Source organism: Erythranthe guttata, chromosome 14, assembly GCF_056151865.1.
Source record: "Erythranthe guttata isolate IM_541 chromosome 14, IM_541, whole genome shotgun sequence".
Lineage (NCBI taxonomy): Eukaryota > Viridiplantae > Streptophyta > Magnoliopsida > Lamiales > Phrymaceae > Erythranthe > Erythranthe guttata.
The window spans coordinates 3,409,101-3,434,468 of NC_142546.1; the positions used below are offsets into that span (position 1 = coordinate 3,409,101).

The window sequence follows — 25,368 nt, forward strand, 5'->3', positions numbered from 1 at the left end:
GGTCGTAGCGTCAATTGACATCATTTGCTCTACCCCTTAATGGTCCAACTTAAAAATGTTTTAATTATAACTTTGATGTAATATTTGTTTCATTCTCTCTTTTTTAACTTGTAAAGCTTGAAATTTGCATCGTTTTGCTTAGTTATTTTCATTTTAACTAAATTAGTTTACTCTAAGTTAGTGTAAACTTATTTGTGTTTTGTTAATCAGTTTTTATTTAATTTAAGCTAATTAAAATATACTAATTTAGTTAATTTTAAAAATAGTGTCATATTTTGAATTTCAATAAAAAAAAAAAAAAATCGTTTTTCTCCAACAAGATGTGTACTGTGAAAGTCCAGCGGATTAGCGGTATATAGAGATAAACAACGCTTTCAATGCAAGTTTTTTTTGACAGTAAAACGCGCTGCTGTCGGCGATTACATTACACCGCCCCCTCTCCGCCCGGTTCCGCCGCCCCCAAACACCGCTCTCGGCTGTCGCCACCCAAACAGAGGAGAAAAGCATTCAACTGAGCTTCAAACTGTCGAGATTCACAGGAATCTAGTAAGTTTTCATCAAATTTCTCTCATATTTAAGTCTGTTCATCATAATCATCAGCTAAAAAAACTTCAATTTTTTGAAATTGTAATAGATTTGATTCTAATTCAAATAAACAATCAATGTGAAATTAACTTGAGAAGCAGTGATTTAGCTCTCAACTTTAATGCACGCCGTGAAAATAAAAAAAGAGAGTAGAAATTCGTAATACATGATTTGATAATGCTATGAAATTCTTCCATGTTCAGTTTCCGAGTTATAAATTATTGATCTGAGTATAATTTGGCCACTGATAAGGTCAAATTACAAAGAAAAGAAAAAAAAAACCTCGTGTTTGGATAATTACAACCACCCCTCAATTATGAATCTTCTTACATGTCCACCTTGCAGAGTCAAATTTAGTGGAATCTTCTAGATTATATAGAATATTCTCCAGTTTGTACGCATTTTACCTCATTCGAGCTTCACGTTTTGAAACAAGATGATTATTAGATGTGTCTCTTGGCTTGTAAATATATAGATTTTATTGTGGTGCGGCATCAGAAACTGCATTATTTCACAAAGCAAGTACGAACGAGAGAACATTCCACGGAATCTAGAAGATTATGTTGAATTTGACACCATAAGAGTGGACGTGTAAGAAAATTCATAGTTGAAGGAGGTGGTTGTAATTACCCATACATGAGGGGGGTTTTCGTAATTTGACATTACCTAAAGGGCGGCCGTAATTTACCCCTTGATCTTAAACACTAAGTAGTCGAATCATATTATAGCTAGAATTTTGTATGGCTTCTGTCGTTTCTTAATTTGAAGTTGGAGCTTTTGATTTTCCTAATCAAAGATGATGAAATGTAGAGTTTAAGCCCTAATTTATGCTATGCAGTGGATGATAATGAGGCTGAAATGTTGGGGATTTCGATGGTTAATGATTTTTTAGTTAACAACAACGAAGGAAATTCCGATAGAGAACCGTATGTCGACATGGAATTTGATTCGGAAGAAGCTGCAAAGGTATTCTACGATGCATACGCCACGCACATGGGGTTTACTATGAGGGTTGATGCTTTCAGGCGATCTATGCGTGATGGCGGTGTTGTTTGGCGAAGACTTGTGTGTAATAAAGAAGGGTTTCGCAAGAGTCGGCCCAAACGGAGCGAAAATAGGAAACCGAGGGCGATCACTAGGGAAGGGTGTAAAGCGATGATGGTTGTGAAGAAAGAGAAAACGGGGAAATGGGTCGTTACGAAATTCTTCAAGGAGCACAATCATCCGTTGGTTTTTGCTCCGGTTAATGCCCGTCGAACCGCACAGCTGTCTCAAACGCCAGTAAGTACTTTGTTAGTTCGTTAGAATTTATTGGGAATTTTCTTTTAATTTATGGTGATCTAACGATGCTTTTGGTACCCTTATTTGCAAGATATAAACCAATCTAGTCCGAAAACAAACACGTATGAGTCGGCAATAGCTTTCTCAATTGAATTTTTTATTTTATTTTTTAATTTGATCTTCTGCATAACTGCAGAATCTTCTAGAATTGGTTACTGATATTCACTCATTATGAAATCAGTTTCCGAAACTTAAAGTTGTTCTATAGGGCCTCGTTTAATTGGTAACTAATTAAATAATTGGACCTTATTGGATATTTGGTAGTCCAATAACTTTTCGAGCCTGCGCCCGCAAACAATACAATTAGGTTTTCATACTATTTAATTTCGTCTTGGCTAATCTTATCTTAGGAACCAAACAAGGCCTAGACGTAGGAGCTTGACTTGATCAACTAGATTATACTTGTAAATGAGGTGTGTTGGATCAACAAAAACTCGAGCTTAAGCTCCAAAAAAGTAGCTCGTTGAAATAATCCCATCTGATTCTTCTCCAATTGGTCGAATCTATTTTCACGGAGCTGGAAACGAGACGACTTTCTGAAAAACATAATTTTCGCAACATGGATTTATTTAATGTTGGTTTAATCTATGTTTCTACTGCCATTTTTTATATCAATGTTTACCAAGCAGAATCAATGTTAAACAATTTAAAACATTTAAAAGTTAAATTGATTTATTTGGTCGGCGAATTATGCAGGATGAGAAAGATGTGAAAATACGGGAGCTGACAGCTCAGTTACAGAGAGAGAGAAAAAGATCTTCGGCTCTGCAACAACAGCTCAACAGTATATTAAAGGACATGGACGAACATTTCAAACACCTCTCGAGAAACATTACTAACATAGTTGAGAGCGTAAACGAAATCGAGTCGAGAAGACCAATAACAGCCTTCCGCAAAAGTTGATTGCCTTTCAATGCTTTCTCGTTTAATTTCTTTGGTCTTGCTGTAAAGATTCTCTACGGAAGCTCGTAAAAGTCGTGTTTATTTGTGTAAGTAACCGTTTTCGTGTTTTATTTTGTACCTTTGTTGTGAAGTGTTGTATATTAGCCTATATGTTCATGAGTTTGGACAATTGGTTCATAGATTACCATTTTAGTTTTGTGAAAATGAGAGTTGTTTAGATGTAATTAATTAATTAGGGATGAGGTTAGTTAGGTTTGGTAAGTTCTGTTTTTAGATAAAATTGGATTCTTAGAGGTTTGGTAAGCTAAGATATAATAAGTTTGGTGACTTAGGGTTGGTAATAAGTTTATCATAGTTTTTTTGGTCTAATTGTATTTCTTTTCTGGGGCTAATTGCTTAGTTGTTTTGGATTTTTGGTATGTAGTATGTACTTATTAAATAGGATAAAATGCACTTCGCCCCCTACAAATTCCCATTTTCGCACTTCCCCCTCTTAAAATTCAAAAGCTGGATAATCCCCCTTCAAAATATTATTTTGGTGTACTGTGCCCCAAAAACCAATTTTCAGTGGACATTGTGCAGTAAAAATAACATTTTAAAGGGGCAATATGCAAAAGATAGTGTTTTTTAGGGGTTACATGCAACAAAAATAACATATAAAGGGGCAAACGTGTAACGAAAATACTCAATTTCGATGAATAATCTATTGGAATTTTTCTATCAGAACAATGTGCAACAAGAATAACCATTTGACACTAACCTTTTTAAATTTTGAGGAGGTAAAATGCATAAAGTAGAAAATTTGAAGGGGTAATGTACAATTTACACTATTAAATAAATAAATTAGATGCTTGTGAGCTGGCTCGCGAGCCATCTAACAACCATAATCAGAGTCGACCCGTGAGGGAATATTTTGGGCAAAATACATCTTTATATAATTATGTAAAAATTAAAAAATATACTTAATTCTACTACTAAATTTGATTAATTTGGTATACGTGAAATACTTATCAAAAAAAAAAAAAATACAAATTGATAATAGAAGAGGATCCCCAGATCCAGTTTCTCTCTCAACCAATAGTCAACTCCTCCACGGAGCCGCTATACACACATTTTACACACATATAAACACACACACACACACACACACACACACACACACACACACACACATATTCTTTCCCCAAACCAGTTGAAAGATTTTACTGAATTGCTCCATCACAAAATATTCCTGTAAGTGCCATCTGCTTACTATTTTTACTTTCTTCACAATTGTTCTCCTAATTACACAATTTTCGTTCCAATGTGTTCAGTTTGATTTCGATGCTTGCATTATGTTTCTGGATTAGCAGATTTTTTACTCAATTTTTTTAATTCTGTTTTTTCTCTTTATTTCGTAATTCTGGTTACCTCACTGCGTTTCTGTGTGTGTGTGTGTGTGTGTGTGTGTTCTTTTGATAGATGTTGATTTTTTTTTTTTTTTTTTTTTCGGTTTGTACATTGATTCATTTATTAGTTTAGTTCTTCCCCCAATTCTCTAATCAAATCTAAATCTAAATCCTTCAATAGAAGAATTAAGTTAAGCGCACAAATTATGTAAGCATACAAATGGTGTTGAAGTTTTCATACCCCCTGTTTAGATTTCGCTAGTGCCGAAGTTTGTCGATTTTATTCCCGTTGCCCGTGTGATTCTCAAACAAATGTAAATCCATGCCGAATTTTTAGTATTTTATTGCTGAAACACGCCGATTCCTCCAGAAGTTTCTTGATTTTTATACTCGAATAGTATTTTCCGGTCTAATAATGCCCAATTCAAATTTAGTTTCTCCAAAACTCGTCGTTTGTTACCTATTTAGGTACGGATTTCCAAAAACGTCGTAATTCGTAGCAACTATATGGCCCAAAAAGGCCCGTAATACTTCACTATTTGTTCTGCATTTAGCAACTTCGATCCATTTTCGCCTTCAAAAGATGCTTCCGTTGACAATGAATCTAAAGTGTGCCAAATTATTTGATTGAACAATAAGATATACCAAGATTACACTTAATTCAATATGTAACACTCGCTCCTCGTTTTCTGCTGAAATTTTTTCGTCTGAAAACTGCAGAATCGGAGTAAATTCGAGATGACAGGAGAAACCAATCACCCCTATGTTCCAAGAGATCTGATACTGCCTGACTATGTGCCCGTTTTTCTCTCTCAATCGACCATTCTTGCCGTTTACGGCATCTCTTCTTTGCTTGTTGTCTCAGTCATGTGGCTATTATCCGGTACATTCTTCAACTACCCTTTTATAAACTTATTATAATTATCTGATTTCGATATGCTTTTATCTACGATGGGAAATATAAATTCGTAATATTTTTTTTTATGATAGGGCGGGGTCTTAAGAAATCGAAAGCTGATAGAGTACTAATGTGTTGGTGGATATTCACGGGCCTAACGCATATTATTCTGGAGGGCTACTTCGTCTTTTCTCCCGAATTTTACAAAAAGAAGACTCCACATTACCTTGCAGAAGTTTGTAAGGCCATCTCCAACAGTTGTTTAAAATTCGATTGTCTATATCTATAATTTAAGAGGCGAACAGTGTTATGCAGCACCACTTTTAACATCACACTCCAACAATATTGTTTATATTTTACATTATTATCATATTTTATTATTTTACAAAAAAAGTATTTTTGAATTAACTTTAACAACTATTAATTTTAATTTCACATACGTACATATATCTTGTTTTAGTTTTGTACTCAGGGAACTTGTTTGGAATTAAAATATATTGCAAATGATAATTTATGTTATATATACATATATTACAAAAAAATAAACATTCGTTATTTTATTATAACAATTATAATTTATACAGGGAAACATATAGTGTGCACTGTAAATTTAATATAAAAAAATAGCACTGATGGAGTTTTTATTATTCTTTATTTTTACACAATTTGTTAAATTGTAGTTTTGGTTTCTCAATTTTGGATATCCAAAGTTAAAATCTAAAAAAAATTGTATTTTCCCATTTTATTGTTGGAGATGTGATTTTGGACTGAAAATGTGCAGAATATGTATATTATAGGTATGCATCATCTCTTGGAGATGCTCTAAGTTCTTGATTATGGATATTCTTTTTTATGCATACTAGGAATCTTTTTTTTTTCGTGTTTATAAATTATTTATACTTGTTAAAAATGACATCTTTTAGGGAAGGAATACAGCAAAGGTGATTCTAGATATGCAGGACGGGATTCGGGTGTGGTTGCTGTTGAAGGAATCACCGCTGTTTTAGAGGGTCCAGCTTGTCTTCTTGCAGTGTACGTATAACAATTACGAGTACATGCCTTTTAAAGAGTCGAAATTGGAGTAACATTTTGAAATCTGGTTTAAAAAAAAATAGATTTTGAACAATTTTTTTCATATTGATTTCCAATTTTTCCGAAACTTTTTTGGATCAGAATGGAGGTTATAGCCAAAAATTTCGATTTGTGATCCGGTTTTAATTTCTGAAAGTATTTTTCGTAAATGCCAAAAAAATCACGAATTGATTAAATATGTAATTGTCTTTTGAAACTCACATTCTATATTTTAAATATAAAAATAAAAATAAAAAATCAATGTTTTCTGAAAATTTTCCGAAATTTTCGAAGATCATAAAGATCAAACGGTGTTAGGAAATTCCAAACTATAAAGAGATTTTGGAATTGGAATGGATTTTTTGGATTCCGAAAAATTTGGAATCAAACTTAAAAGTTATTTTTTTCAATTGGAAAATTCGGAATTTTTGTAAAAAAACCTTAATTATGATCCGATCCGTCTAATTTCCACCCCTATTGTACGTACTTACTAATATTATTACTGACAATGTGCAGGTATGCAATAGCAACGAAAAAGTCATATAGCAACATACTTCAAATAGCAATCTCTCTAGGCCAACTTTACGGAACTCTCGTTTATTTCATTACAGCTATATTGGAAGGTGATAACTTTGCGACAAACGAATTCTATTATTACGCGTACTATGTAATGGCCAATGTTTGGTGGATTATAATTCCCACCACCATTCTTGTCCATTCCTGGAAGAAGATATGCGCTGCTTTCGAGGTCCAACCACAGAAGAAGACGAAATCCCGCTAAGATTTCTGCTTTCGAGATCTTTTCGCTTGCTCCATTTATTTTATTTTAACCTCTTTTATTTATCAAACCTTAATTTCAATAGACATTTCGAAATGATGTGATCATCCTGATTTTTTTTTTTCGTGTTCGTCGAATATCTTTCTATGTTAATGGTAAAATCTTCATTTCGTATGTTTGTGAGGTTGTGATAATTCAATTTAGTCTTTGAAATGAGTTATAATTCAACAAACGATGCCCGTTGAACTTCATCGGGTAAGATCCAATCGAATACACGTAGATAGATAACTATCAAGTTTGCAACACAGAAAACGAGATTCGGTAAAATCGAACACATGCCAACTTTGTTGTTAACTGTTATCAAAGAAGTAAATAATACAATAGCCTGAAATAAATCATAAATCACAGCTTCACAATTTATATAATCATTGCAACAACAAGATACATTTTCAGTTCATTAAAGATCCAACAAACGAAAATCGATCAACACGTATTCCAATTTCAAAGCACAAAATATTTTAATACGACTTCACCACCCGTATTTAGCTTGTGTCTGAGCTTTGGTAAGAAAACCTTTAGAACGTCTCTCGGCAAGCTCCGACTCTTTCTGTCTCATATCGAAAAGCAAAGAGCCTATTTGATGCTTCCTCTTATGCAACTTTGTGGGCTTACCCTTTGTAGAAGTCGGCTGTACAACAAAGCAAAGCAAACCAAAATGGAGATTCATTACGCCACAAAATACAACCAACAATTTTCACTACCAAAACAAAATACATCCATTTTTTTCGAGTTGGGATTTTGAAAGGCACTCGTAAATCGGCAAACTCATCATCAAACTTTAAAATGGTAAGAGAAAAAGAATCATACAATACAACTCCTCAAATGTGTCTTCATTCAAAAATTAAAGCCAGAATCTTTTTCTGACTTTAATCGAATGCACACGCTTCTTATAACAGATTTAATACAATTTACCCGTACATATACATACACACAATAGAAAGCATAACATTAGGGTTAATTAAGAAATGTATTTCGCATCAGCAGAAATTGCACTGCTAGTATAGGACGGAACACCTAGGTATCAATCGTCATAATAACAACACTTTTGCTATTGTTTTTTTGTTAAACGAGTTGGACGAGTTTCCTTAAAGATCTTCTACCTTACATTGTACAACTCAATTCCCTATGCAGTTTGTTCACTCTTGACCCTACCCAACGTATCTCACTTAGCCCACTCACCCAAAGCCAAAGAAGAAAATATAATTCATTTGGAAGGAGTTCACACGATCATATTTTGATATTTCGAAATGCAACTACAAAGAGATGCAACAATCATATTATGTTTTAATTTATGTTTGTTGAAATCAAAGTTTATAAACATTTTCTTGCTTCGTACTATTTTCTGCGAACAACCCTCAAAACAGATCCCGAGGCGCTGCCCCACTAAACTGCCGTGAACCTTTAAGCCCCATCTTCTTAAGGAATGCCATGTGCCTAATATCCTTAAAAGCCGAGATACTGACAGAAATATTCACAGAAATGCCAAAGAAGCAGTTCGGATCAGCACATAAAAAAAAGACGAAAATAAATACCTCATATTGAGGGCCAAATGCAATCCCAGTCGATTTAACCTGGTCCTGCCTCGGTCGATTTTTCATCAGCTCATCTTGCTTAACCTCAATTATTTCTATTGGGGTATCTTTCCTGCCTCTTCTTCCAGGCACTCGCAGTGCTTCCTCAGCCACTGCCGATACCTCAGGCAATGGAATCGAATTGGCCCAATTATTCTCATATTGACCATAATTACCATAACTGCCACCAGAATTTGAGTAATCTACATATTGACTGCTACCATACGAATAATCAGTAGCTTCGTAGGATGATCCTGCAGTATAGTCCACCGCACCACCATTCAATATCTCACTGGTCTGATCCTCCTCCTTCAAGTATTCCGCGTTAGAGTTGTTGACAACGGTATCGTTTTTCGTCGCTCCGATTTTATTAGCATTAGAGGATGGAGCTTCAGTTTCGATTATCGATCTCCTGTTTGTGCCCGAAGCAGATGCCATAGTGCCCAATGTAGCGGTGTACCTGGGTGCTGGAATACTGGACAAGAACGAAGCTGGAGAAACGGTGGAAATTGACTCTTTTGCCCTCTTCCTTTGTCTTTCTAGTTCACCCTCATCGGCATCGTCGTCTTCGTCGTCGAATTTACCGGCATTCGGGTTTGTAATAGTCGGAGGCCTAAATTGAACAACCTTCTTTGAGGATGATGACGATGGTTTGGGTGGAGGAATCGAAGTGAATAGGGAAGAAGAATACGAGGGTTTGGGCTTTGATTTTTCCACAATCTGTTCATCAAATTCTCTTTTTATGGCAAAACCCGATTGGGGTTTCGGCGGAGGGAGTGAATTGAAAAGAGATGATTTCGGCGGCGGGAGAGAATTGAAGATTCCGCCACGTTTCGTCGGCAGAAAATCTCCGTCTTTACCGGATTCGGATGCCGAATTGACTGTTCTCGCCGGTGCTATACGCCGTTGAACCGGCGACTGATCTTCGTCATCTGAGGAGGCGTAATTTGCTAGCAGAGAATCCATCCAAATAGAGAACGGACTGGGAAGAAACTAATCGCAGGAGGAAAAACACGAATTAGGGTTCTAAATTTTTAATTTTCTCCCCCATCGGAATTTGGGAATTGGGAATTGGAAACAGCGAGAGATTCAATTAGCACTGTCATATTTCTTGGGCTTGGCAATTAAGATGGGCCAAACCAAATGCCCAAGACGAATATACCCATCCACTTTCGATTGAGGTGAAAATTGGAATGAAATTGTTAATTTTCGATGATTTTGATATGTTTTTTCATTTTTCTTTTTGTCTGATGTTTTGGAACAATCTTTTTCATTTCAATCTCGAAAATTTCAATTTCCGATTTTTTCTCCAAAAGTTTCGATTTCTTCTAAAAATTACCCTTATAATATCAATGTTATTATGTACTTCATATTTTAAGTGACTAAAAAGTTGAAACTTTTGAATTCCGTCCATTCTGATTTGAAAATTTATGATTTCAGAACAAAGTATTTTATTCAAATATCCCAAAGTTTCAATTTTCCAATTGTTTTCGAGACGTAATTTGAATATTTTTTTGATTTTCGGAAAAAAATAAAATTTTGAAAGTGTTGATTCTAGTTTGATCTGTTCGATTTCCACCCCACTGTTTCTCAAACGATCTTGTGAATGATGCACTAGTGAACTTGTATATGAGGTAATTAGATGTCACATCAGGTAAACATCGATGCGAAGACAAACAAAAAGTACCAAGAAAATACTTCAAAAAAAAAATAATAACACCGTAGCCCTTAAAAGAACTTGCAAAATCTTGGAATCTTCAAAACACTAATGTTTTTGTCAAAGTAAATTAATGAGTGAACAGTGAGCTAGTTATTCAACTTGCAGTTAGCATACGAGTGTGGCAAAGGGTAAAAGAAGCGAGCAATATGAAACAATTTCGAGCACCCAAATAAAGGACTGAGTTTCTCCATTAGTGGTCTCCTCCAAAAGAACCGAGAAACCTCGAACTTTCTGGAACTATGCTCGTTCACTTATTCTGCAAAGTGCAAACCGAAAATAGACGAACATAATTTCACTCTCAGCATGCATATCATTGTAAAAGCGTTCACCATCTTCAACATACTACTAGTTCACTCTTTTTTCCCTACGGCCTCGTTTTGGGATAAAACTTAAAACTTGACGGACAATATAATCAAGATGTATGAAATGTTTCGGATTTGGGTTTCAAGACACCGGCCCGAAATTTAATCAATCACGTTGAGTACAACATCAACCCCTATTATTACACAATCCTATGTCGACAACTACCCAATACAAGGATTGTATTATCATAAATACCACAATGTAATCCTATCGAATTCAATCAATCTGATCAATATTCCCCAAACATTAGTCCAACACTTACCAAGAAACTACATTTATCCCCCGATAAAACATCCTAACTTACGCGCATAAAACCTATCACCCATAACAAAATTAAGTTAGATATTCATACAGACGAACAAAATGTCGTCGTCGTCGTCAAATTAGTACACAAGTCGCAGTTCACCAAAACCTTCGTTTTTCCCCCCCTAATTAGTCACATAAGATGAATTTTCCATACAACACGAATATCAACAGCAGCAAATTCATCAATGGAGAAAAGCATAAACAGCGGTGGAAATATAAACGACAAGAGCAGAGGTCACCAGAACAATCAAAGCCGTCACCGCGTGCACGGTCGATCTGCTCCCGCAGGACAGCATTCCGAGCCTGATCTCGATCACGCTCACCATCGACAGCATAAGGAAAAGGCAGCCCATCACCGAGCCAACGGCGGAGGCTAGCATTCCGAACCTGAGCACCTTCAGATTGATGTGAGCCCTAAATATCTCGTCCACGTCTTTGCTGTTGAGCAAATTGATGGCCAATTTGAGGCCCTGCGCAACCAGGGAGGAGAAGAGGAAGAAGCTGAAGGAGACCACCTCGAAGACCAGGAGCTTTTTGGCCACGTCGACGCCGGCGTCGCAGGCGGAGGGGTTTTCGAGGCTGTGCTGCCCCGGTGTGGTGAGGGAGAGGCCGACGAAGACGGCGATTGTGAATAGGGAGTTTACGTTCACCAGGCCGTCTAGGGCGGTGACGTGGACGCTGGTGGTGGAGGAAGATCCGCCGCCGCCGCCGCCGCCGGAGGAGGTGTTCCTTTGTGGCTGCGGCGAATACTGATCTTTCGGATAAGTATTATCAGATCTGTGAAAAAATACACAATAATAAAAATAAAATGAAAATTTACAAAAAAAAAAAAAAAACAATTACGTGAATTTAAATGTGCATGAATTCCGACGGTGGTGGGAGAAAGGGGGGGCTTACTCCGGCATGATTGAAGGTTGGAAAATGTAGCTATTGGTTAGGGTGTTGCTTGGAGGAATTGCTCATAATTTCTGTTTTTCTTTTTCTTTTTGTTTTTATTAATTATTAATTAATGGAGTAAAAGGGAAAGAGAAGAAGATGCTTTGCTAATTGCTTTATGAAATTTGGATGCTTTTTGTGGTGTGAACGTGATTTATGTCGTCTCTCTCAACTTTGCTTTGCTTTGTTTCTTGCTTCTTTTCTTAAGAAATGGACTCTGTTTTGACTTTCCATTTTTTTAAGTTACTGAACAAATTATCATTAAGAAAAAAAATAGAAAAAATAGGTTACTGAAGAATGTGAAGTTATACTTTACATTGTGTATTTACATCGGATATTTGTTTAACCATAGACAAGATTAAACCACCACCAATTAAAATACTAAAAAACACATACACACGAGTTTGTGTTATTATACGTAGATTTTACTGTTAAGAATCATTCGGTATTAATAAGCAGGTGTAGCATATAATTTCCCATTGAAGAGCTAAATCGATTCGGTAAAATAGGGTGAATTTGTATATTGCACCTCAAACTTTAGCATTCGATTGACAGTTTACCCTCTAAAATTTCTACATCTATTTCTTGTAAGAGATTTTAAAATAAATAGGGCAAATTACGGCACCGCTGAAGTAAAGTATTATTAGAAAAAAAAAAACTCTTTTGTTTGTATAATTACAATTACCCTTCAACTATGTATTGTCTTACACGTTCACATTTACAGCATCAAATTTACCTAGGAATGTTCATTCGGTAGGTAAACTGATAGAATCGAAACGAACGGAAATTCGTTCACTTTTGATTACCGAACCGTTAATTCCGTGTGGCATTCAACTATTTATAATAAAAAAATCAAAATTTTAAATATGTTTAATAAAATTTTGCTAATTCTGTTATTTATCGAACAAAACGCTAAACAATATGAGATTCTTTCTTAAGGTAATGCATAATTAAGGGGTATTTGTAATTATACAAACATGAGGGATATTTTCGTAATTTATCTTTTCTCAGGGGTAGTCGTAATTTGCTCAAATAAACATGTCACGATATTTTAACTAATTTTATTCGAAATTAATTTTAATGAAGTACCCAAATTTCAAAATTTGATTCGATTTTTAATTTACAAAATAATTACAATAATTCCAAAGTCCCAAAAAAAATGAAATTGGTTAATTAAGGAAATCGAATGTATAATTGAATATCTCGCGCACTCGCTGATTTCTGCTAATTCGCGCAGCACCACACCACTTCCATGGCACCCAGAGACAAGTACAAGAAACCCAAATTGGAACATCAATCCGAACGAATTGACGATAATGAGGTAATTCAAAATTTTTTTTTTTTTTTTTTTTTGGGGGGGAAAATATTAGATTTTGGGGTTTTATCAGTTTTAAACTTCGATGCGGGTCGGGTTGAGCAGCTTCAAATATTTCGTGTTTACCCTTTTACTGCTTGTTTTGATAAAAAAAAAAAGTGATGGAGTTGATGTTTAATGATTTGGGATACTGATTTGAGTACAGTATTGAGTAAACTGTAAACCCAATCTGCTTGATAAGTCAAACAGAACAAACTTTGAATGCCAGGTTTATATATATATATATATATATATATATATATATATATATATATATATATATATATATATATATATATATATATATTCGTGTCATTTGAACACGGCGGGCATATATCCCGATTTATTGAGTAGTATTGAATTGGTATAATCAGAATTTTTAAAATGCTGGAGAAGTTCCCAATTTTTTTAAGCTTTTAGATCAGTGGTGAGTTGTACGAAAATTCCGTATGTTTTTTGAATTATGCAAGCCATTTACCCTTTAGATCCTATAGTATTTTGTTGTAATACATTGTTAAGTTATCGAAGTTCTCTCTAATATGTATTCGATATTTTGTTAGAGATCAATTTTGTGTATATATTTAGCACTCCTGATCTCAGGCCCAGTCTGTAGAAACGGACGACGAAGTTTCAATCGAATCATCGTCCGACGAAGAAATGACCACAATTTCACAGCATTATTTTGGCAGCATTGAAGATGATGGTTTCTCAATCAGAATCATCGAGGTGTTAGTTATTGCTTGATTTATTCATATTAGCTTTTTTTTTTTTTCTGTTTCAATGTTTTCTTATATTCATTTGACCTTCTCGTATCAGAACATGAAAGAAGAATACGGACTATTTGTATGGCCGTCGAGTGTAATTCTGGCAGAGTACATTTGGCAACAAAAATCACGGTTTTCTGGTTCTAATGTTGTCGAGGTATGTCAAGCCATCACAATTCATTACATGTATATATATATATATATATATATATATATATATATATATATATATATATATATATATATATATATATATATATATATATATATATATATACACACACACATATATTTAATCAAAATTTATTACATTCACTTGTTTCCTCAAGGTTTAATTTCAATCTAATTTTTTCATTAATAGTTAGGCGCTGGAACTTCGTTGCCTGGGTTGGTTGCTGCTAAAGTCGGTGCTGATGTAACTCTGACCGACGATTCAAATAGATCAGAGGTATTGTTTTGTTAATAATAATAGTATTAGCGTACAAACACTTTAGGTTATTTACTGTCTGAATTTTGTGTCGAGTTTTTTTTTATTATTATTTTTAATTTTGATTTTACAGATTTTGGTCACTAATTCTCTAAGTTCAGCTACTTTCAGCACTCTAATATTTGATATTTAACGTAGTTATTCGTTTGAGGTCAATTTTTACATTTTCGTTTATATTTCTTGTTCGATGAAATTCTCAAAATGTTAGTGAATGCTCGGAATTAAAATTTGTTTACTCTAAATTTTCTTGTCTAATTTATAAATTGTTTTTCTTCCTTGTACCTCTAGGTGCTCGATAGTATGAGAAGACTGTGCAATATAAACGATCTCAATTGCAGGGTAAACATGTCTATTTTTTTCACGTTACATTGTTTAATTCATATTAATATTCCTTATGTTAATTGTAATTATATCCTTATTCCGTTTCGTATTATGCACTACGATAATACGGATTAGTTCATTATTAGCTGTAGGTTTTGGGACTCACATGGGGAATATGGGACCCACCAGTATTTAGTTTGTACCCGAACATCATTCTTGGAGCCGATGTTTTCTACGATACAGCGGGTAATATATATTGATGTTTTTATTTTTATTTTGTTTATAACAAATTCTCATTTTATATAATCTGAAATACTACTTTTCTATTGCATTGTGGTGCTAAAAGCCTTTGACGATCTTTTTGCAACGGTAACGTATTGGCTACAAAGATGTCCAGATTCCGTTTTCATCACCACCTATCATAACAGAAGGTACTTTTTCGATCCTATTCATTTGCATATGATGGAAAATCAAAATTATTATTAATTTTTGGATCTTTTCTTTCTTAACACGAGGAATATTCTTTAGAGTCCCGCCTTTCTATTTGAGAGTTCAAAGCACATTTAATTGTTTCATGAAATTTAACTATTTGTTGTTTTCGAGATTTATAGTTTCTAATATCTCGAAATACGGTAGTATCAATGCAGAACAATATTGTCGTATGGACAAAAAGTCCAACTATTAGCTCCACCATTTGTCGACTCAATTTTTTTTTTTAATTTTATTTTTTACAAGATTATATAATTCTGTCATGGCTAGACGAGGCCTAAGTTACGTCACTCCTCAAAAAAATTATTTTTGATTAATAATAACCATTTTGTAGTGGGCATCACCTGATCGAGTTCTTGATGGAGAAATGGCAGTTGAAGTGCACGAAGCTTGTTGATGGGTTTTCATTATTGCCGTCTCACAAGGCATCAAATTTGAGTGGCAATATTCAGTTGGCAGAGATTGTTTTCGACACTTCAAAATAAAAATAAAAAAAATGGTGAAGCAAGTATGAAGCAGGCACATTTGGTAAGTAACAATAGTTCGGGTTTTCTTGCCAACCGTTTTTTTGTTCGAGTCCATTGCACAAAGTTTGCATAATGCAATTCACCTCTCGTATGTTTTGCGTACTATTACATTGAAAAAAACTAGTTGCTTAACCAGAATAAAATCGGATGCCGCTTATGAACAAATACATGGATATTTCAAACGGAAATTGGATTTTATATTTGCCTCTATTAGAGTTCACATATTATCAACAGCTTCAATATTCCGCGTTTTCTTTTACACATTTTCCTTTTTGATTTCCGAAATTCCGAATAGTTTTGGACTGGAATTGGAAATATATGATTCTTTTTTGTAATTTCCGATCCGATTTTAATTTTCGGAAAAATCCGAATTTCTGATATATTTCTATATCACATATTTTACTTAGTGAAAAATTAATTGAACATCTAACATTTGAGGTATTTATACAACATTGTATATTTTATTTATTTCTCTACTTCGAGTTATGGTTATTCTGTGATTGATGTGAATATATATATTTTCAACTTCTTTTTTGAAAATGTATGGAATTTCCAAAAAGGTCCGAAACTTTCCGAAATTTTCAAATGTTGTATGATTTGGAATTACGAAATCCGGAAATCTTTGAAGCCTTTTGAATCGGAAAAGATTTCCTGATCCCGAAAATTTTGGAGTTACTGGAGTTCGAAGTGATTTTGTACATTTGAAATAAATAAATAAATAAAGTTTTTGAAGAGGTCGATTAAGATCTGTTCCATCCGACTTTCACACCTACTAGAAAGAACTATATATACAGTCGATAAGCCCAAGCCATACAAAATCGGGTAAATTCAGTAGGTGTGTCTTTTTACCATTCATAATGTCAAAACATATCGATAAATCGACTCGTAAATCGATAAATCTAAATAAAACACAATGCATAAAGTGAAGCAAACAAGTAAACCAGTAGAGCAAAACCCACGAGAACACCCAATATCACAACCGACCACAAAGACTCGCCCCCACAAGAAAACACGCCGAGCTTCACCTGAACAAAATTAGAAAAAGACAACATCAAGAAAACACACCCGACGAAAGAACCCAACGCAGACCCGAGCAACCCGGTTTTCAAGACCCGCGGGTCGATATCCGCCTTGTGCGCGTCACCCGGATCCAAGTTGTTGAGCAAGTTGATGACCAGCTTGAGGCTCTGAGCGATGAGCGAAGAGAAGAGGAAGCTGCTGAAGGAGACGACCTCGTACACTATCAGCCTCCTCACCAGACTGTAGGCGGCGTTGCATGACGGGCGGTGGCCGGTGCCGCTGGCGGAAGGCTCCGTCAGGGAGAACCCGATGAAGATCGCCACCGTGAAGAGGGAGTTCACATTCACTATTCCGTCAAGTGCCGTCACGTGGATGCTCGTTTTCGATGGTTTTCCGGTGGTGGTGGTGGCGGTGGGTGTCTTAATTGGCGGCGACTCATCGTCAGCTCTGTTTGAGCTGCGTGCATAAAAAAATGGAACTAATTAATACTTATTATTACATTACATTGTTGGTGAATTATTACATGAGAGAGAGAGAGAGAGAGAGAGAGAGAGAGAGAGAGAGAGAGAGAGAGAGAGAGAGAGAGAACCGGTGCGTGAGCGAACCATTCGACATAGATCGGGTTAGTAGCGAACTGAGAATTAACAGTAGATACTCTATATGTATAGAATAGATCAAGACTTAAAAGTCATTGCTTTTGGTTTATATGGAATAATTTGAGTATTGAAAGACAGAAAAATTTGATGAACGTGTTATATACAATACAAGTTCATGTGTACGTTTGTCGTCGAATGTGGTCCATGCATGGACAAGTTACATAGCTTTGTAATTAATAAGATGAATTTATTGATGAATATTCCTCACCCACACATTTGTTATCTTGGTTTATATGAATTGAATTTGTGGACCAATATGTAAACTTATTACTTACCTATATTTTTTTTTTGGGCAGTTCCAATGTGAAAGTGAGATGGGAGTTATGAGATAGGACTTGAAGATTCAAATTGCATCGTTAACTGATTATTCCTACTCTCTCTCTCTCTCTCTCTCTCTCTCTCTCTCTCTCTCTTCTCTCTCTCTCTCTCTCTCTCTCTCTCTCTCTCTCTCGGTGGTCACCGGAAAACAACATAGAAAAGCAAAGAAGGTACAAACATAAAGAGAGAAAGAGAGAGAAAGCGGGGAGAGAGAGAGAGAGAGAGGAGTGCCGGAGTCAACGAAAGGAATTAGGGTTTGAGTCGGCTTCGGTATTTAAGTGGCTGAGAAAGAGTGGCCAAGATTGTCTCAAACAAATGGACGGTCAAGATCAGACATCCACTTACATAGACTTTAAATCAAACTGGATCAAACAGAGCAAAGATATTAAAAGCAACACTATAAACATTAGAAAACAGTGCATCTATTCAGAAAGATGGTAATAATATTAGCTTACAACATACTAGAAATTAACAAGATTAATAATACCTCTTGCTCTTTTCTTTTGTTTTTTTTGTTTTTTTTTGTTTTTTTCAAATACTAGATTTACTGATAGATTGAAGATTGCATGAACTGGGAAAATGGTCAACAACACTAACAGTTAAAATAGACGAACATCAGTCTCTCAGCATCTCTACCGATTAGTGCAAGTAGGCAGTCTGGTACTGGTACGCATTCCCGAAGAAGTTGACTTGATGATTAGGAGAGAAGTTATAGACCGCAGTGGGGCCCACATACGGCTGCACGTGGTGGTGCTCCGCCGGTCCACTGTAACCATACGATGGTCTCTCGTAGACGTACTGCGGATACCTTTCGGGCATTCTGCCACCACCGTAGAAGTTCTTGTCGGTGGCAACATTTGCAGCTCGTGGTGCGTGTGCACCACCAACGCCGCTAGCGCGGGGTCTTTTGGACTGTGGCTTCGCAACTTCTGTTGCCCTTTTCTTGTCCGCCTTTGCTTTCTCGATTTCGAGAACCTGTTTCTGGAGTGGGTCCACTGGGAATTGGATCTCGAGACTATGGTCTTCGATGCACTTGATCACGGCTTTAAGTGCAGTAAGCTCTTTCTCGTTTACATCGTTCTGGAACAAAAAAGGTCGGCATTCATGATTAAATATCTAGATTACGTCTCTAACATGGATTATTGATGGGATTGATAAGATTGATTGAAATGGTTAGGATTACATTGTCCATTATAACGTAACATGTGATTTTCTTATGTTTAAGATTTGCGATTATGCAATCCTTGTAATGGACTAAATATCCTTCATGTTCTTGATTAAAATCCTGACTCGTTTTTTTTTTTTTTTATCACGGGCTCGAAAACAAATTCATAATCCTTTTGAAACAAATTAGTAATAAAAGCATTTCCAACTGATAAAAACCCGATAAATTCACCAATAAATGCAGCGAAAACCAAGGCATAGAAACGGACCTGTGCAGAAGCACCAGGTGATGTACTTCCGGGTTTGGCAGCCGACGGCACTTTCTTGGCTTCCGCCAAGTAGGATTTCAGTAATGAAACGGGTGAAAACTGCTCAGTCAGTTCAAATGCAAAAGCTAAATTCACAGCATCAATCTGTCTTCCGTTCTTTACCAAGACGTCAATCACGCCTGATAGATAACGAGACTGTTAATCACTACACATAACAAAGCCTGATAATTAACCGAACCGAATTATTATTAGCAAAAACTTTGGAAAATCTCGAGTGTTTTGGATCCAACAAATAACTGATCTTGCACATACACAAAAAAGTAGACCAAACCTGGCATTTTCTCAGACAGGCCGAGGTAACGGCAAAGTTCAGCGGTTTGCCTGCGTCGAGAAACCATGGGAATCAATTTCGACAGACAATCCTGATCGAAATCCGAATTGATGCGAAAAGTAGCCAGAAGCTGCAGAAACGCATGAGCCTCTAGAGAATTCCCGTAACTGGCATCGACGTCAAGATAATCCAGCTTCGGTTTCCACTCTTCGGCAATAGCCTTTGCTCCTTCCTTTGCATTTTCAGAAATAATACCAGAAACAGAGTCTGCGTCCATGTTTACGAACAAACTGCTGAGGCACTCCATAAGCATGATACATGTTCGACGAAGGCCCAATAGATTAGCATCTTTTTTATGCACGTCTTCTGTGCCGTAGAAACCCTTGAGCGAGTCCAGAACAAGATACGCGGGATCCGATGCAGCCTTCAAAGCGATGGGAATTTCCTCCCTTAGAGTAACGAGATCTTTCCGGTTGTCCGATATAAATTTGTTGAGCGCCTCGGCATTCATCTCTTGGCACAATTTCACCAGTTCCGGATAAGCCTTCACTTGTATATTCGTATTCTGAACAGACTCTTCGGTACCGCTACTCGTATTCTTCGCAGTAGTTAATTCATCGCGAGTCTTTTCCTCGACAACTTCTCCTTCAGCTTGGTTCTCGTGGTTGACCATGGCATTCAAAATGGCCGAAACCGCAGCATCTCGTTTCTCTTGGAGGGTCTCGAGTGAGGTTTGCTCCTTGACAGCGACATCTGCTTTGCGCTTGTCCAGAATCTGTCTCGATTCGACTATTTTGGTGTCGAAATCTTTCTCTTGTTCTTCAAGTTCGGTGAAACGCCTCTTCAGTGATTTCTGAAGACCCTGGAAATGCTCCTCGATCTGTTTCCATTTCAAATTTAGAGTGACTGCTCGATGACTTTCGAGTTCGGCAAATGCCTTCTGGAGCTGTTGTATCTTAGAAGCTGTCGAGTCCATGACATAGAATGCTGGACAAAAAGTAAGCAAAGTGTAAGTTCATCAAGGGATTTTAAAGGAAGATGTACGGTGGATAAACTAACAACCACAATCGGGTTCTGAACAATAAACCGTATATACAAAGCTCAATCTTAGCCGAAGATTGAAACTTATTCGCTTGATTGCATGGATAAACTTATAATCATATTACGGCCACCACCTGAGGTAATGTCAAATTAAGAAAAAATCAATCATGTTTGGTTAATTACAAGCACCCGTCAACCATGAATCTTCTTACACATCCCCTTGCGGTGTCAAATTTTGTGAAATCTTCTAGATTATGTTGAATATTCTCCAGTTTGTACCCATTTTACCCCATTTGAACTCCATATTTTGAACAAGATGATCATAAGATGTATCTCATGGCTTGTAAATATCAGATTGTGGTGCGTGGTGCATCAGAAAATGCATTTTTGCACAAAACGAATACAAACTAGAAAACCTTCCACGGAATCTAGAAGATTTTGTTGAATTTGAAACCATAAAGGTGGACGTGTAAGAAGATTCATAGTTGAGGGGTGATTCACGATGTTTTTTTTTTCCTTCGTAATTTGACCGACCTTACCTCAGTTAATTTACTCAACAACCAAAACAAAACGATTTGTAAGGATAAGGAATGTTGAGATAAGTAGGATAACATGAGTTGACTTACACAAGCAATAAACAAACAATAGAAAAAGTCAACAAGTGAGAGTGAGTATGAGAAAACAAAGAAAATGAGTTCGATGCAGCAATTCAAGGTAAACATACATACAGCACAAGTGACGTCAGATTCTTCTCAAACAAACAATAAGATTTAAACAAGGTAATAAAAACCTAATACCAAATGTAAATACAAAAAAAAAAAAAAAAAAAAGGAAACTTGATCTGCGAGCAGTAGTTACCGGATCGGAAGAAAGCGGCGGCGGAAGAAAATTGAAGTGAACGGCGGCGAATTGGAGGAATGAAAACTCACACCATTTCGGATCCTTAGAGAGAGAGAGAGAGAGAATTGTATGAGGGGAAAGAGGAAAGTAGATGTGGGGACGAGAGAGAGGGTTTATATATATGAATTATGAAAGTGTGATGCCGACATCCACCACGCGCTGACACCACATGCACCTCTCTCTCTCTCTCTACTTTGCTTTTTTGTTCCACCATCACCATTCTCCATATTCATTCATATTTCCCATAATTCAATTTCTTTTCGAGGGAAAATGTTGCATCTATTTTCATTACATAGATTAATATTTTTTTTTCTTTTTTTTTTTATTTATTTAAGCCTTGATTGCTTACTAGTATTATGTCGTAAGATTAACTAAATAGTAGGAGTTAGTAAGATGTTTGGTGGGTATGTATTCGATATAATTTGAGCCCGTGCTATTAAAGTTGAAGATCGCAATTAAGTACTACTAGTCTACTACTACGTCATGAAATTAGCAACACCCTTTCACCTGAGATTAATTTTGTAAATGATGACTAAAATGAAATTTTACAATTTTATCCTTGTACCAATAACTTCATTTTATTGAATATAAGACTTTATAGACAATTCACATATGATAACAGAATCGAACAAAGTTTAATACAATATGTAATCTAAATTCTAAAGAGTCAAATATATTATAAACTAATTAATCAGTTAACTAGTAGGAAATTAATCTAATCAAATCTAATCTAATCCGGTTTAATCCGATATAGGTATGTGAACGAGGCCTAATAGCGCATTAGTCTTAATGTAGCCCAAATATCTTTCATTCTTTTTAATAAGAGAGTGTTTGGCTAAGCTTATAAGCTATTAAAATATTATATAAGATATTTAAGAGTTCATAAGCTCGATCTTCCAAAGTGTTTGGTCAAATTTCAGAAAGATTTTACAAATTTAAAATATAAGTTGGTGGAGAGCTTGTAAATTTTTTTTTTCAAAAGTACCTATGCCCCATACTTTATTTAAGATTTAAAAACATGAAAAATAATCTTCTGAAATTAATAATAAAAATAAGACATAACAACTTATCGGTTCTTAAAATAACTTATCAGATGCAATAGCTTATCAGTTGCTTAAAATAAACTTAGCCAAACGAGCTCTAAGTCTCCCTCGGTGTAGGAATGGTGAACTCCGCTCAAACAGTTCATATAATTGCTCCAAAAATAGTCGAGTAATCAAAATAGATACTACTAAATGTCATCTTGTATAGTATCCCAACAATTCACGAAGAAGTATCTAGTGAAGCCATCTTGATCAGGAGAGATGTTCAGAGAGAACTCTTTATCTGCATTCAAGATATCTTCCGTAGTAGTAAGAATAACGACGCGATGTATTCTAATTGTGATTGAGATTTTGGATTTTCTCCGCATGAATCTGCTTTCGAGTTGACCCACGCGTAGTTTTTTGTTTGTTAGTTGATCGGTTTTCGGTTGATTTTTGTTTTTAGAAAGAACTCAAGAACAACAGTACAATGTCACGTTTACGCACCCGTCATCTGTAATTGAATTATCTCTAATCACAGCTAATTATGCAACCTAATGAAGAGGGTTTTTCTAATTTCCCAATAAGATTGCTAAAAGTTGAACAACATTTTATTCCACATTTAATAAGATATTCAAAGTTAATTTTAATAAAAATAAATAAATAATTCGAACTTGTTGAAGTCTTGAAGACGTGAAAATATAATGTAAATATAAATTGAAATTATATATATTTACATTATCTTATCACTAATGTAAATATAATTTCAATTTAGTCAATATAATAAGATATACATTAGTGATTTCAATTTAGTCAATATAATCTTATCACTAATGTAAATATAATTTCAATTTCAATTGACTTTGCACCCCTACCTTTGAGTGGTGATTTGGGTGAAGTGAGTTCCTATTTTATTTCACTTTGGTGACACAAAATTATTTGAACGCAATTTATTTTTTCATATAATCTTAAGAAATTTCAGAGTTAATAAAAAACTTTTTACTCAAAACATTTTGGTGAAATTTCAGAAAATTGTAACACCAATTAGAGACTATGGTGAATAGTAAATAAAATATTTTATTGTTTTGAATTAGTCATTAGATAGTCAATTTTAAGATATCATTATGGCGAGTGGGCCTAACTTGCCATTAATCGCATAACTCAAAAATCAATAGAAATTTTCAATTGTGTTGAAAAAACGTACTAATAAACAGGCCTACATAGAGTACGAGAACAATACTAAATCAATTTTAATGCGTTGGGTTCGAATATATTTACAATATAATCTTAATAAATTACTCGATAATTTAATAATCACGCTTAATTTCTTCTGGCTTCAATTCCGTGAAAACATATTAAATTATTAATTCGATAATTTAATATTTGCTAATTTAATTGAATTTTACTAGTTTCAATTGCATTAATTTATGAATGTTTAATAAGACATTATCTTATTATATCCGTACCTATGACTATTATGTTGTTCTTTTCATTTGGTTAGCTATACGACTTTTTTCGCTATTATGGATGAAGTTTACATTTCTAACCCGTACGGGGCAACTTTTTAACGAATGTAATTGGCAATATAACTGACGACGTAAGTATTCTGTTGTAAAATACTTCTTCCACGCGTGGATTGTAATGAAGTAATTGAACTACTTATTTAGTTTGTCATGTTGTTAATGAAATAACATAAACTTGCTCTTATTCTATAAGTTGTGTGTCATAGGCTTCACTAACAAGTGGTTGTGAAAGTGTAATTTTGTTGTTAGTTGATCGATTTTCGGTTGTTTTTTTAGAAATAACTCAAGAAGAATATTACAATTTAACATTTATGCAGCCGTCATCTCTAACTGAATAATCTTTAATTACGGCTAAATATGCAACCTAATGAAGAGGGTTTTTCTAATTTCCCAATAAGATTGCTAAAAGTTGAACACCATTTTATTCCATATTTAATAAGATATTCAAAGTTAATTTTAATAAAAATAAATAAAAAATTCATACTTGTTGAAGTCTTGAAGACGTGAAAATCTTGCACCAAAAAGCGAAATTTCTCGCCCCCAGGGCCTCATCCCTTGGTCCGACAAGTATTTGATGGAGGAATGTAAATAATGGTAACTCAACGGCCCGTTAAGGTAGCGGACCCGGATCTGGTGCCCACAAGGAACCAACCCTCATTGGAGTTGAAATTCCCACACTGCGGCTGCCAGGATTCGATCCTAGGACTTTGCACTAACTTACCACCTTCGGAACCAGTTGAGTTACACTCATGCGGGCAAGACGTGAAAATCTTAAGGACACTTATCTTATCACTAATGTAAATGTAATTTCAATTTAGTCAATATAATAAGAAGTGATGGGGAAGTCGTTTGAAATATAATTAAACATCTATAAATTAATGCAATCAAAACTAGCAAAATTCTATTAATGTAGCAAAATTAAATTATTGAACTAATAATTTAATATGTTTTCACGAAATTGAAAGAAGAAATTAAACGAGATTATTAAGTTATTCATTAGTAATTTATTAAGATTATACTGTAAATATATTCGAAACCAACGCATTAAAATTGATTTAGTATTGTTCTCTTTATTAGTACGTTTTTTCAACACAATTGAAAATTTTCATTGATTTTTGAGTTATGCGATTAATGGTAAATTAGGCCCACTCGCCATAATGATATCTTAAATTTGACTATCTAATGACTAATTCAAAAGTCAAAACAATAAAGTATTTTATTTACACCATAGTCTATAATTGGTATTACAATTTTCTGAAATT

The 25,368-nt window shown here is 35.0% G+C and overlaps 7 protein-coding genes across 7 annotated transcripts; 3 read left to right on the forward strand and 4 right to left on the reverse strand.

Moving 5' to 3' along the window:
* Window positions 1–356: 356 nt before the first annotated feature.
* On the forward strand, window positions 357–3,033 carry LOC105954404 (Far-red impaired responsive (FAR1) family protein). The gene is made up of 3 exons (XM_012978072.2): window positions 357–546; window positions 1,424–1,866; window positions 2,623–3,033. Coding segments are annotated over exons 1-3 (651 nt in total). The 5' UTR covers window positions 357–545; the 3' UTR covers window positions 2,830–3,033.
* A 711-nt stretch (window positions 3,034–3,744) lies between these two features.
* Window positions 3,745–7,138, forward strand: HYD1 (C-8,7 sterol isomerase). Its single transcript, XM_012978129.2, has 5 exons — window positions 3,745–4,062; window positions 4,938–5,100; window positions 5,208–5,354; window positions 6,039–6,147; window positions 6,703–7,138. Exons 2-5 carry the CDS (start codon window positions 4,956–4,958, stop codon window positions 6,965–6,967), a joined length of 666 nt encoding a protein of 221 aa, XP_012833583.2. The 5' UTR covers window positions 3,745–4,062; window positions 4,938–4,955; the 3' UTR covers window positions 6,968–7,138.
* Window positions 7,139–7,288: 150 nt separating this feature from the next.
* Window positions 7,289–10,306, reverse strand: LOC105954458 (mitotic checkpoint protein PRCC-carboxy-term protein). The gene is made up of 2 exons (XM_012978128.2): window positions 8,557–10,306; window positions 7,289–7,652 (listed from the first exon to the last, which is right to left on the reverse strand). The coding sequence occupies exons 1-2, from the start codon at window positions 9,559–9,561 to the stop codon at window positions 7,494–7,496; spliced, it is 1,164 nt and encodes a 387-aa protein (XP_012833582.2). The 5' UTR covers window positions 9,562–10,306; the 3' UTR covers window positions 7,289–7,493.
* Window positions 10,307–10,906: 600 nt separating this feature from the next.
* On the reverse strand, window positions 10,907–12,113 carry LOC105954460 (uncharacterized). Its single transcript, XM_012978130.2, has 2 exons — window positions 11,882–12,113; window positions 10,907–11,761 (listed from the first exon to the last, which is right to left on the reverse strand). Exons 1-2 carry the CDS (start codon window positions 11,887–11,889, stop codon window positions 11,167–11,169), a joined length of 603 nt encoding a protein of 200 aa, XP_012833584.2. The 5' UTR covers window positions 11,890–12,113; the 3' UTR covers window positions 10,907–11,166.
* An 855-nt stretch (window positions 12,114–12,968) lies between these two features.
* On the forward strand, window positions 12,969–16,060 carry LOC105954462 (Putative methyltransferase family protein). The gene is made up of 8 exons (XM_088814222.1): window positions 12,969–13,241; window positions 13,875–14,000; window positions 14,091–14,195; window positions 14,400–14,486; window positions 14,814–14,864; window positions 14,999–15,092; window positions 15,193–15,277; window positions 15,670–16,060. The coding sequence occupies exons 1-8, from the start codon at window positions 13,173–13,175 to the stop codon at window positions 15,818–15,820; spliced, it is 768 nt and encodes a 255-aa protein (XP_088670348.1). The 5' UTR covers window positions 12,969–13,172; the 3' UTR covers window positions 15,821–16,060.
* Window positions 16,061–16,680: 620 nt separating this feature from the next.
* On the reverse strand, window positions 16,681–17,633 carry LOC105954463 (uncharacterized). The gene is made up of 2 exons (XM_012978134.2): window positions 17,472–17,633; window positions 16,681–17,338 (listed from the first exon to the last, which is right to left on the reverse strand). Exons 1-2 carry the CDS (start codon window positions 17,495–17,497, stop codon window positions 16,762–16,764), a joined length of 603 nt encoding a protein of 200 aa, XP_012833588.2. The 5' UTR covers window positions 17,498–17,633; the 3' UTR covers window positions 16,681–16,761.
* A 608-nt stretch (window positions 17,634–18,241) lies between these two features.
* LOC105954461 (FRIGIDA-like protein 3) lies at window positions 18,242–21,742 on the reverse strand. Its single transcript, XM_012978132.2, has 4 exons — window positions 21,520–21,742; window positions 19,621–20,607; window positions 19,290–19,468; window positions 18,242–18,936 (listed from the first exon to the last, which is right to left on the reverse strand). Exons 2-4 carry the CDS (start codon window positions 20,594–20,596, stop codon window positions 18,496–18,498), a joined length of 1,596 nt encoding a protein of 531 aa, XP_012833586.2. The 5' UTR covers window positions 20,597–20,607; window positions 21,520–21,742; the 3' UTR covers window positions 18,242–18,495.
* Between the last annotated feature and the right edge of the window lie 3,626 nt (window positions 21,743–25,368).

Coding starts and splice junctions, on each gene's coding strand:
- LOC105954404 (XM_012978072.2), top strand. Junction 1,867..2,622: donor CACAGCTGTCTCAAACGCCA/GTAAGTACTTTG, acceptor CGAATTATGCAG/GATGAGAAAGATGTGAAAAT.
- HYD1 (XM_012978129.2), top strand. CDS start 4,956: ATGACAGGAGAAACCAATCACCCCTATGTTCCAAGAGATCTGATACTG. Junction 5,101..5,207: donor AGTCATGTGGCTATTATCCG/GTACATTCTTCA, acceptor TTTTTATGATAG/GGCGGGGTCTTAAGAAATCG. Junction 6,148..6,702: donor CCAGCTTGTCTTCTTGCAGT/GTACGTATAACA, acceptor GACAATGTGCAG/GTATGCAATAGCAACGAAAA.
- LOC105954461 (XM_012978132.2), bottom strand. CDS start 20,596: ATGGACTCGACAGCTTCTAAGATACAACAGCTCCAGAAGGCATTTGCC. Junction 19,469..19,620: donor CCTGTCTGAGAAAATGCCAG/GTTTGGTCTACT, acceptor GTTATCTATCAG/GCGTGATTGACGTCTTGGTA. Junction 18,937..19,289: donor CACCTGGTGCTTCTGCACAG/GTCCGTTTCTAT, acceptor TTTTTGTTCCAG/AACGATGTAAACGAGAAAGA.
- LOC105954462 (XM_088814222.1), top strand. CDS start 13,173: ATGGCACCCAGAGACAAGTACAAGAAACCCAAATTGGAACATCAATCC. Junction 13,242..13,874: donor AACGAATTGACGATAATGAG/GTAATTCAAAAT, acceptor TCCTGATCTCAG/GCCCAGTCTGTAGAAACGGA. Junction 15,278..15,669: donor ACCACCTATCATAACAGAAG/GTACTTTTTCGA, acceptor ACCATTTTGTAG/TGGGCATCACCTGATCGAGT.
- LOC105954458 (XM_012978128.2), bottom strand. CDS start 9,561: ATGGATTCTCTGCTAGCAAATTACGCCTCCTCAGATGACGAAGATCAG. Junction 7,653..8,556: donor CATTTGGCCCTCAATATGAG/GTATTTATTTTC, acceptor TTTGTTGTACAG/CCGACTTCTACAAAGGGTAA.
- LOC105954463 (XM_012978134.2), bottom strand. CDS start 17,497: ATGTCGAATGGTTCGCTCACGCACCG. Junction 17,339..17,471: donor AATGGTTCGCTCACGCACCG/GTTCTCTCTCTC, acceptor TTATGCACGCAG/CTCAAACAGAGCTGACGATG.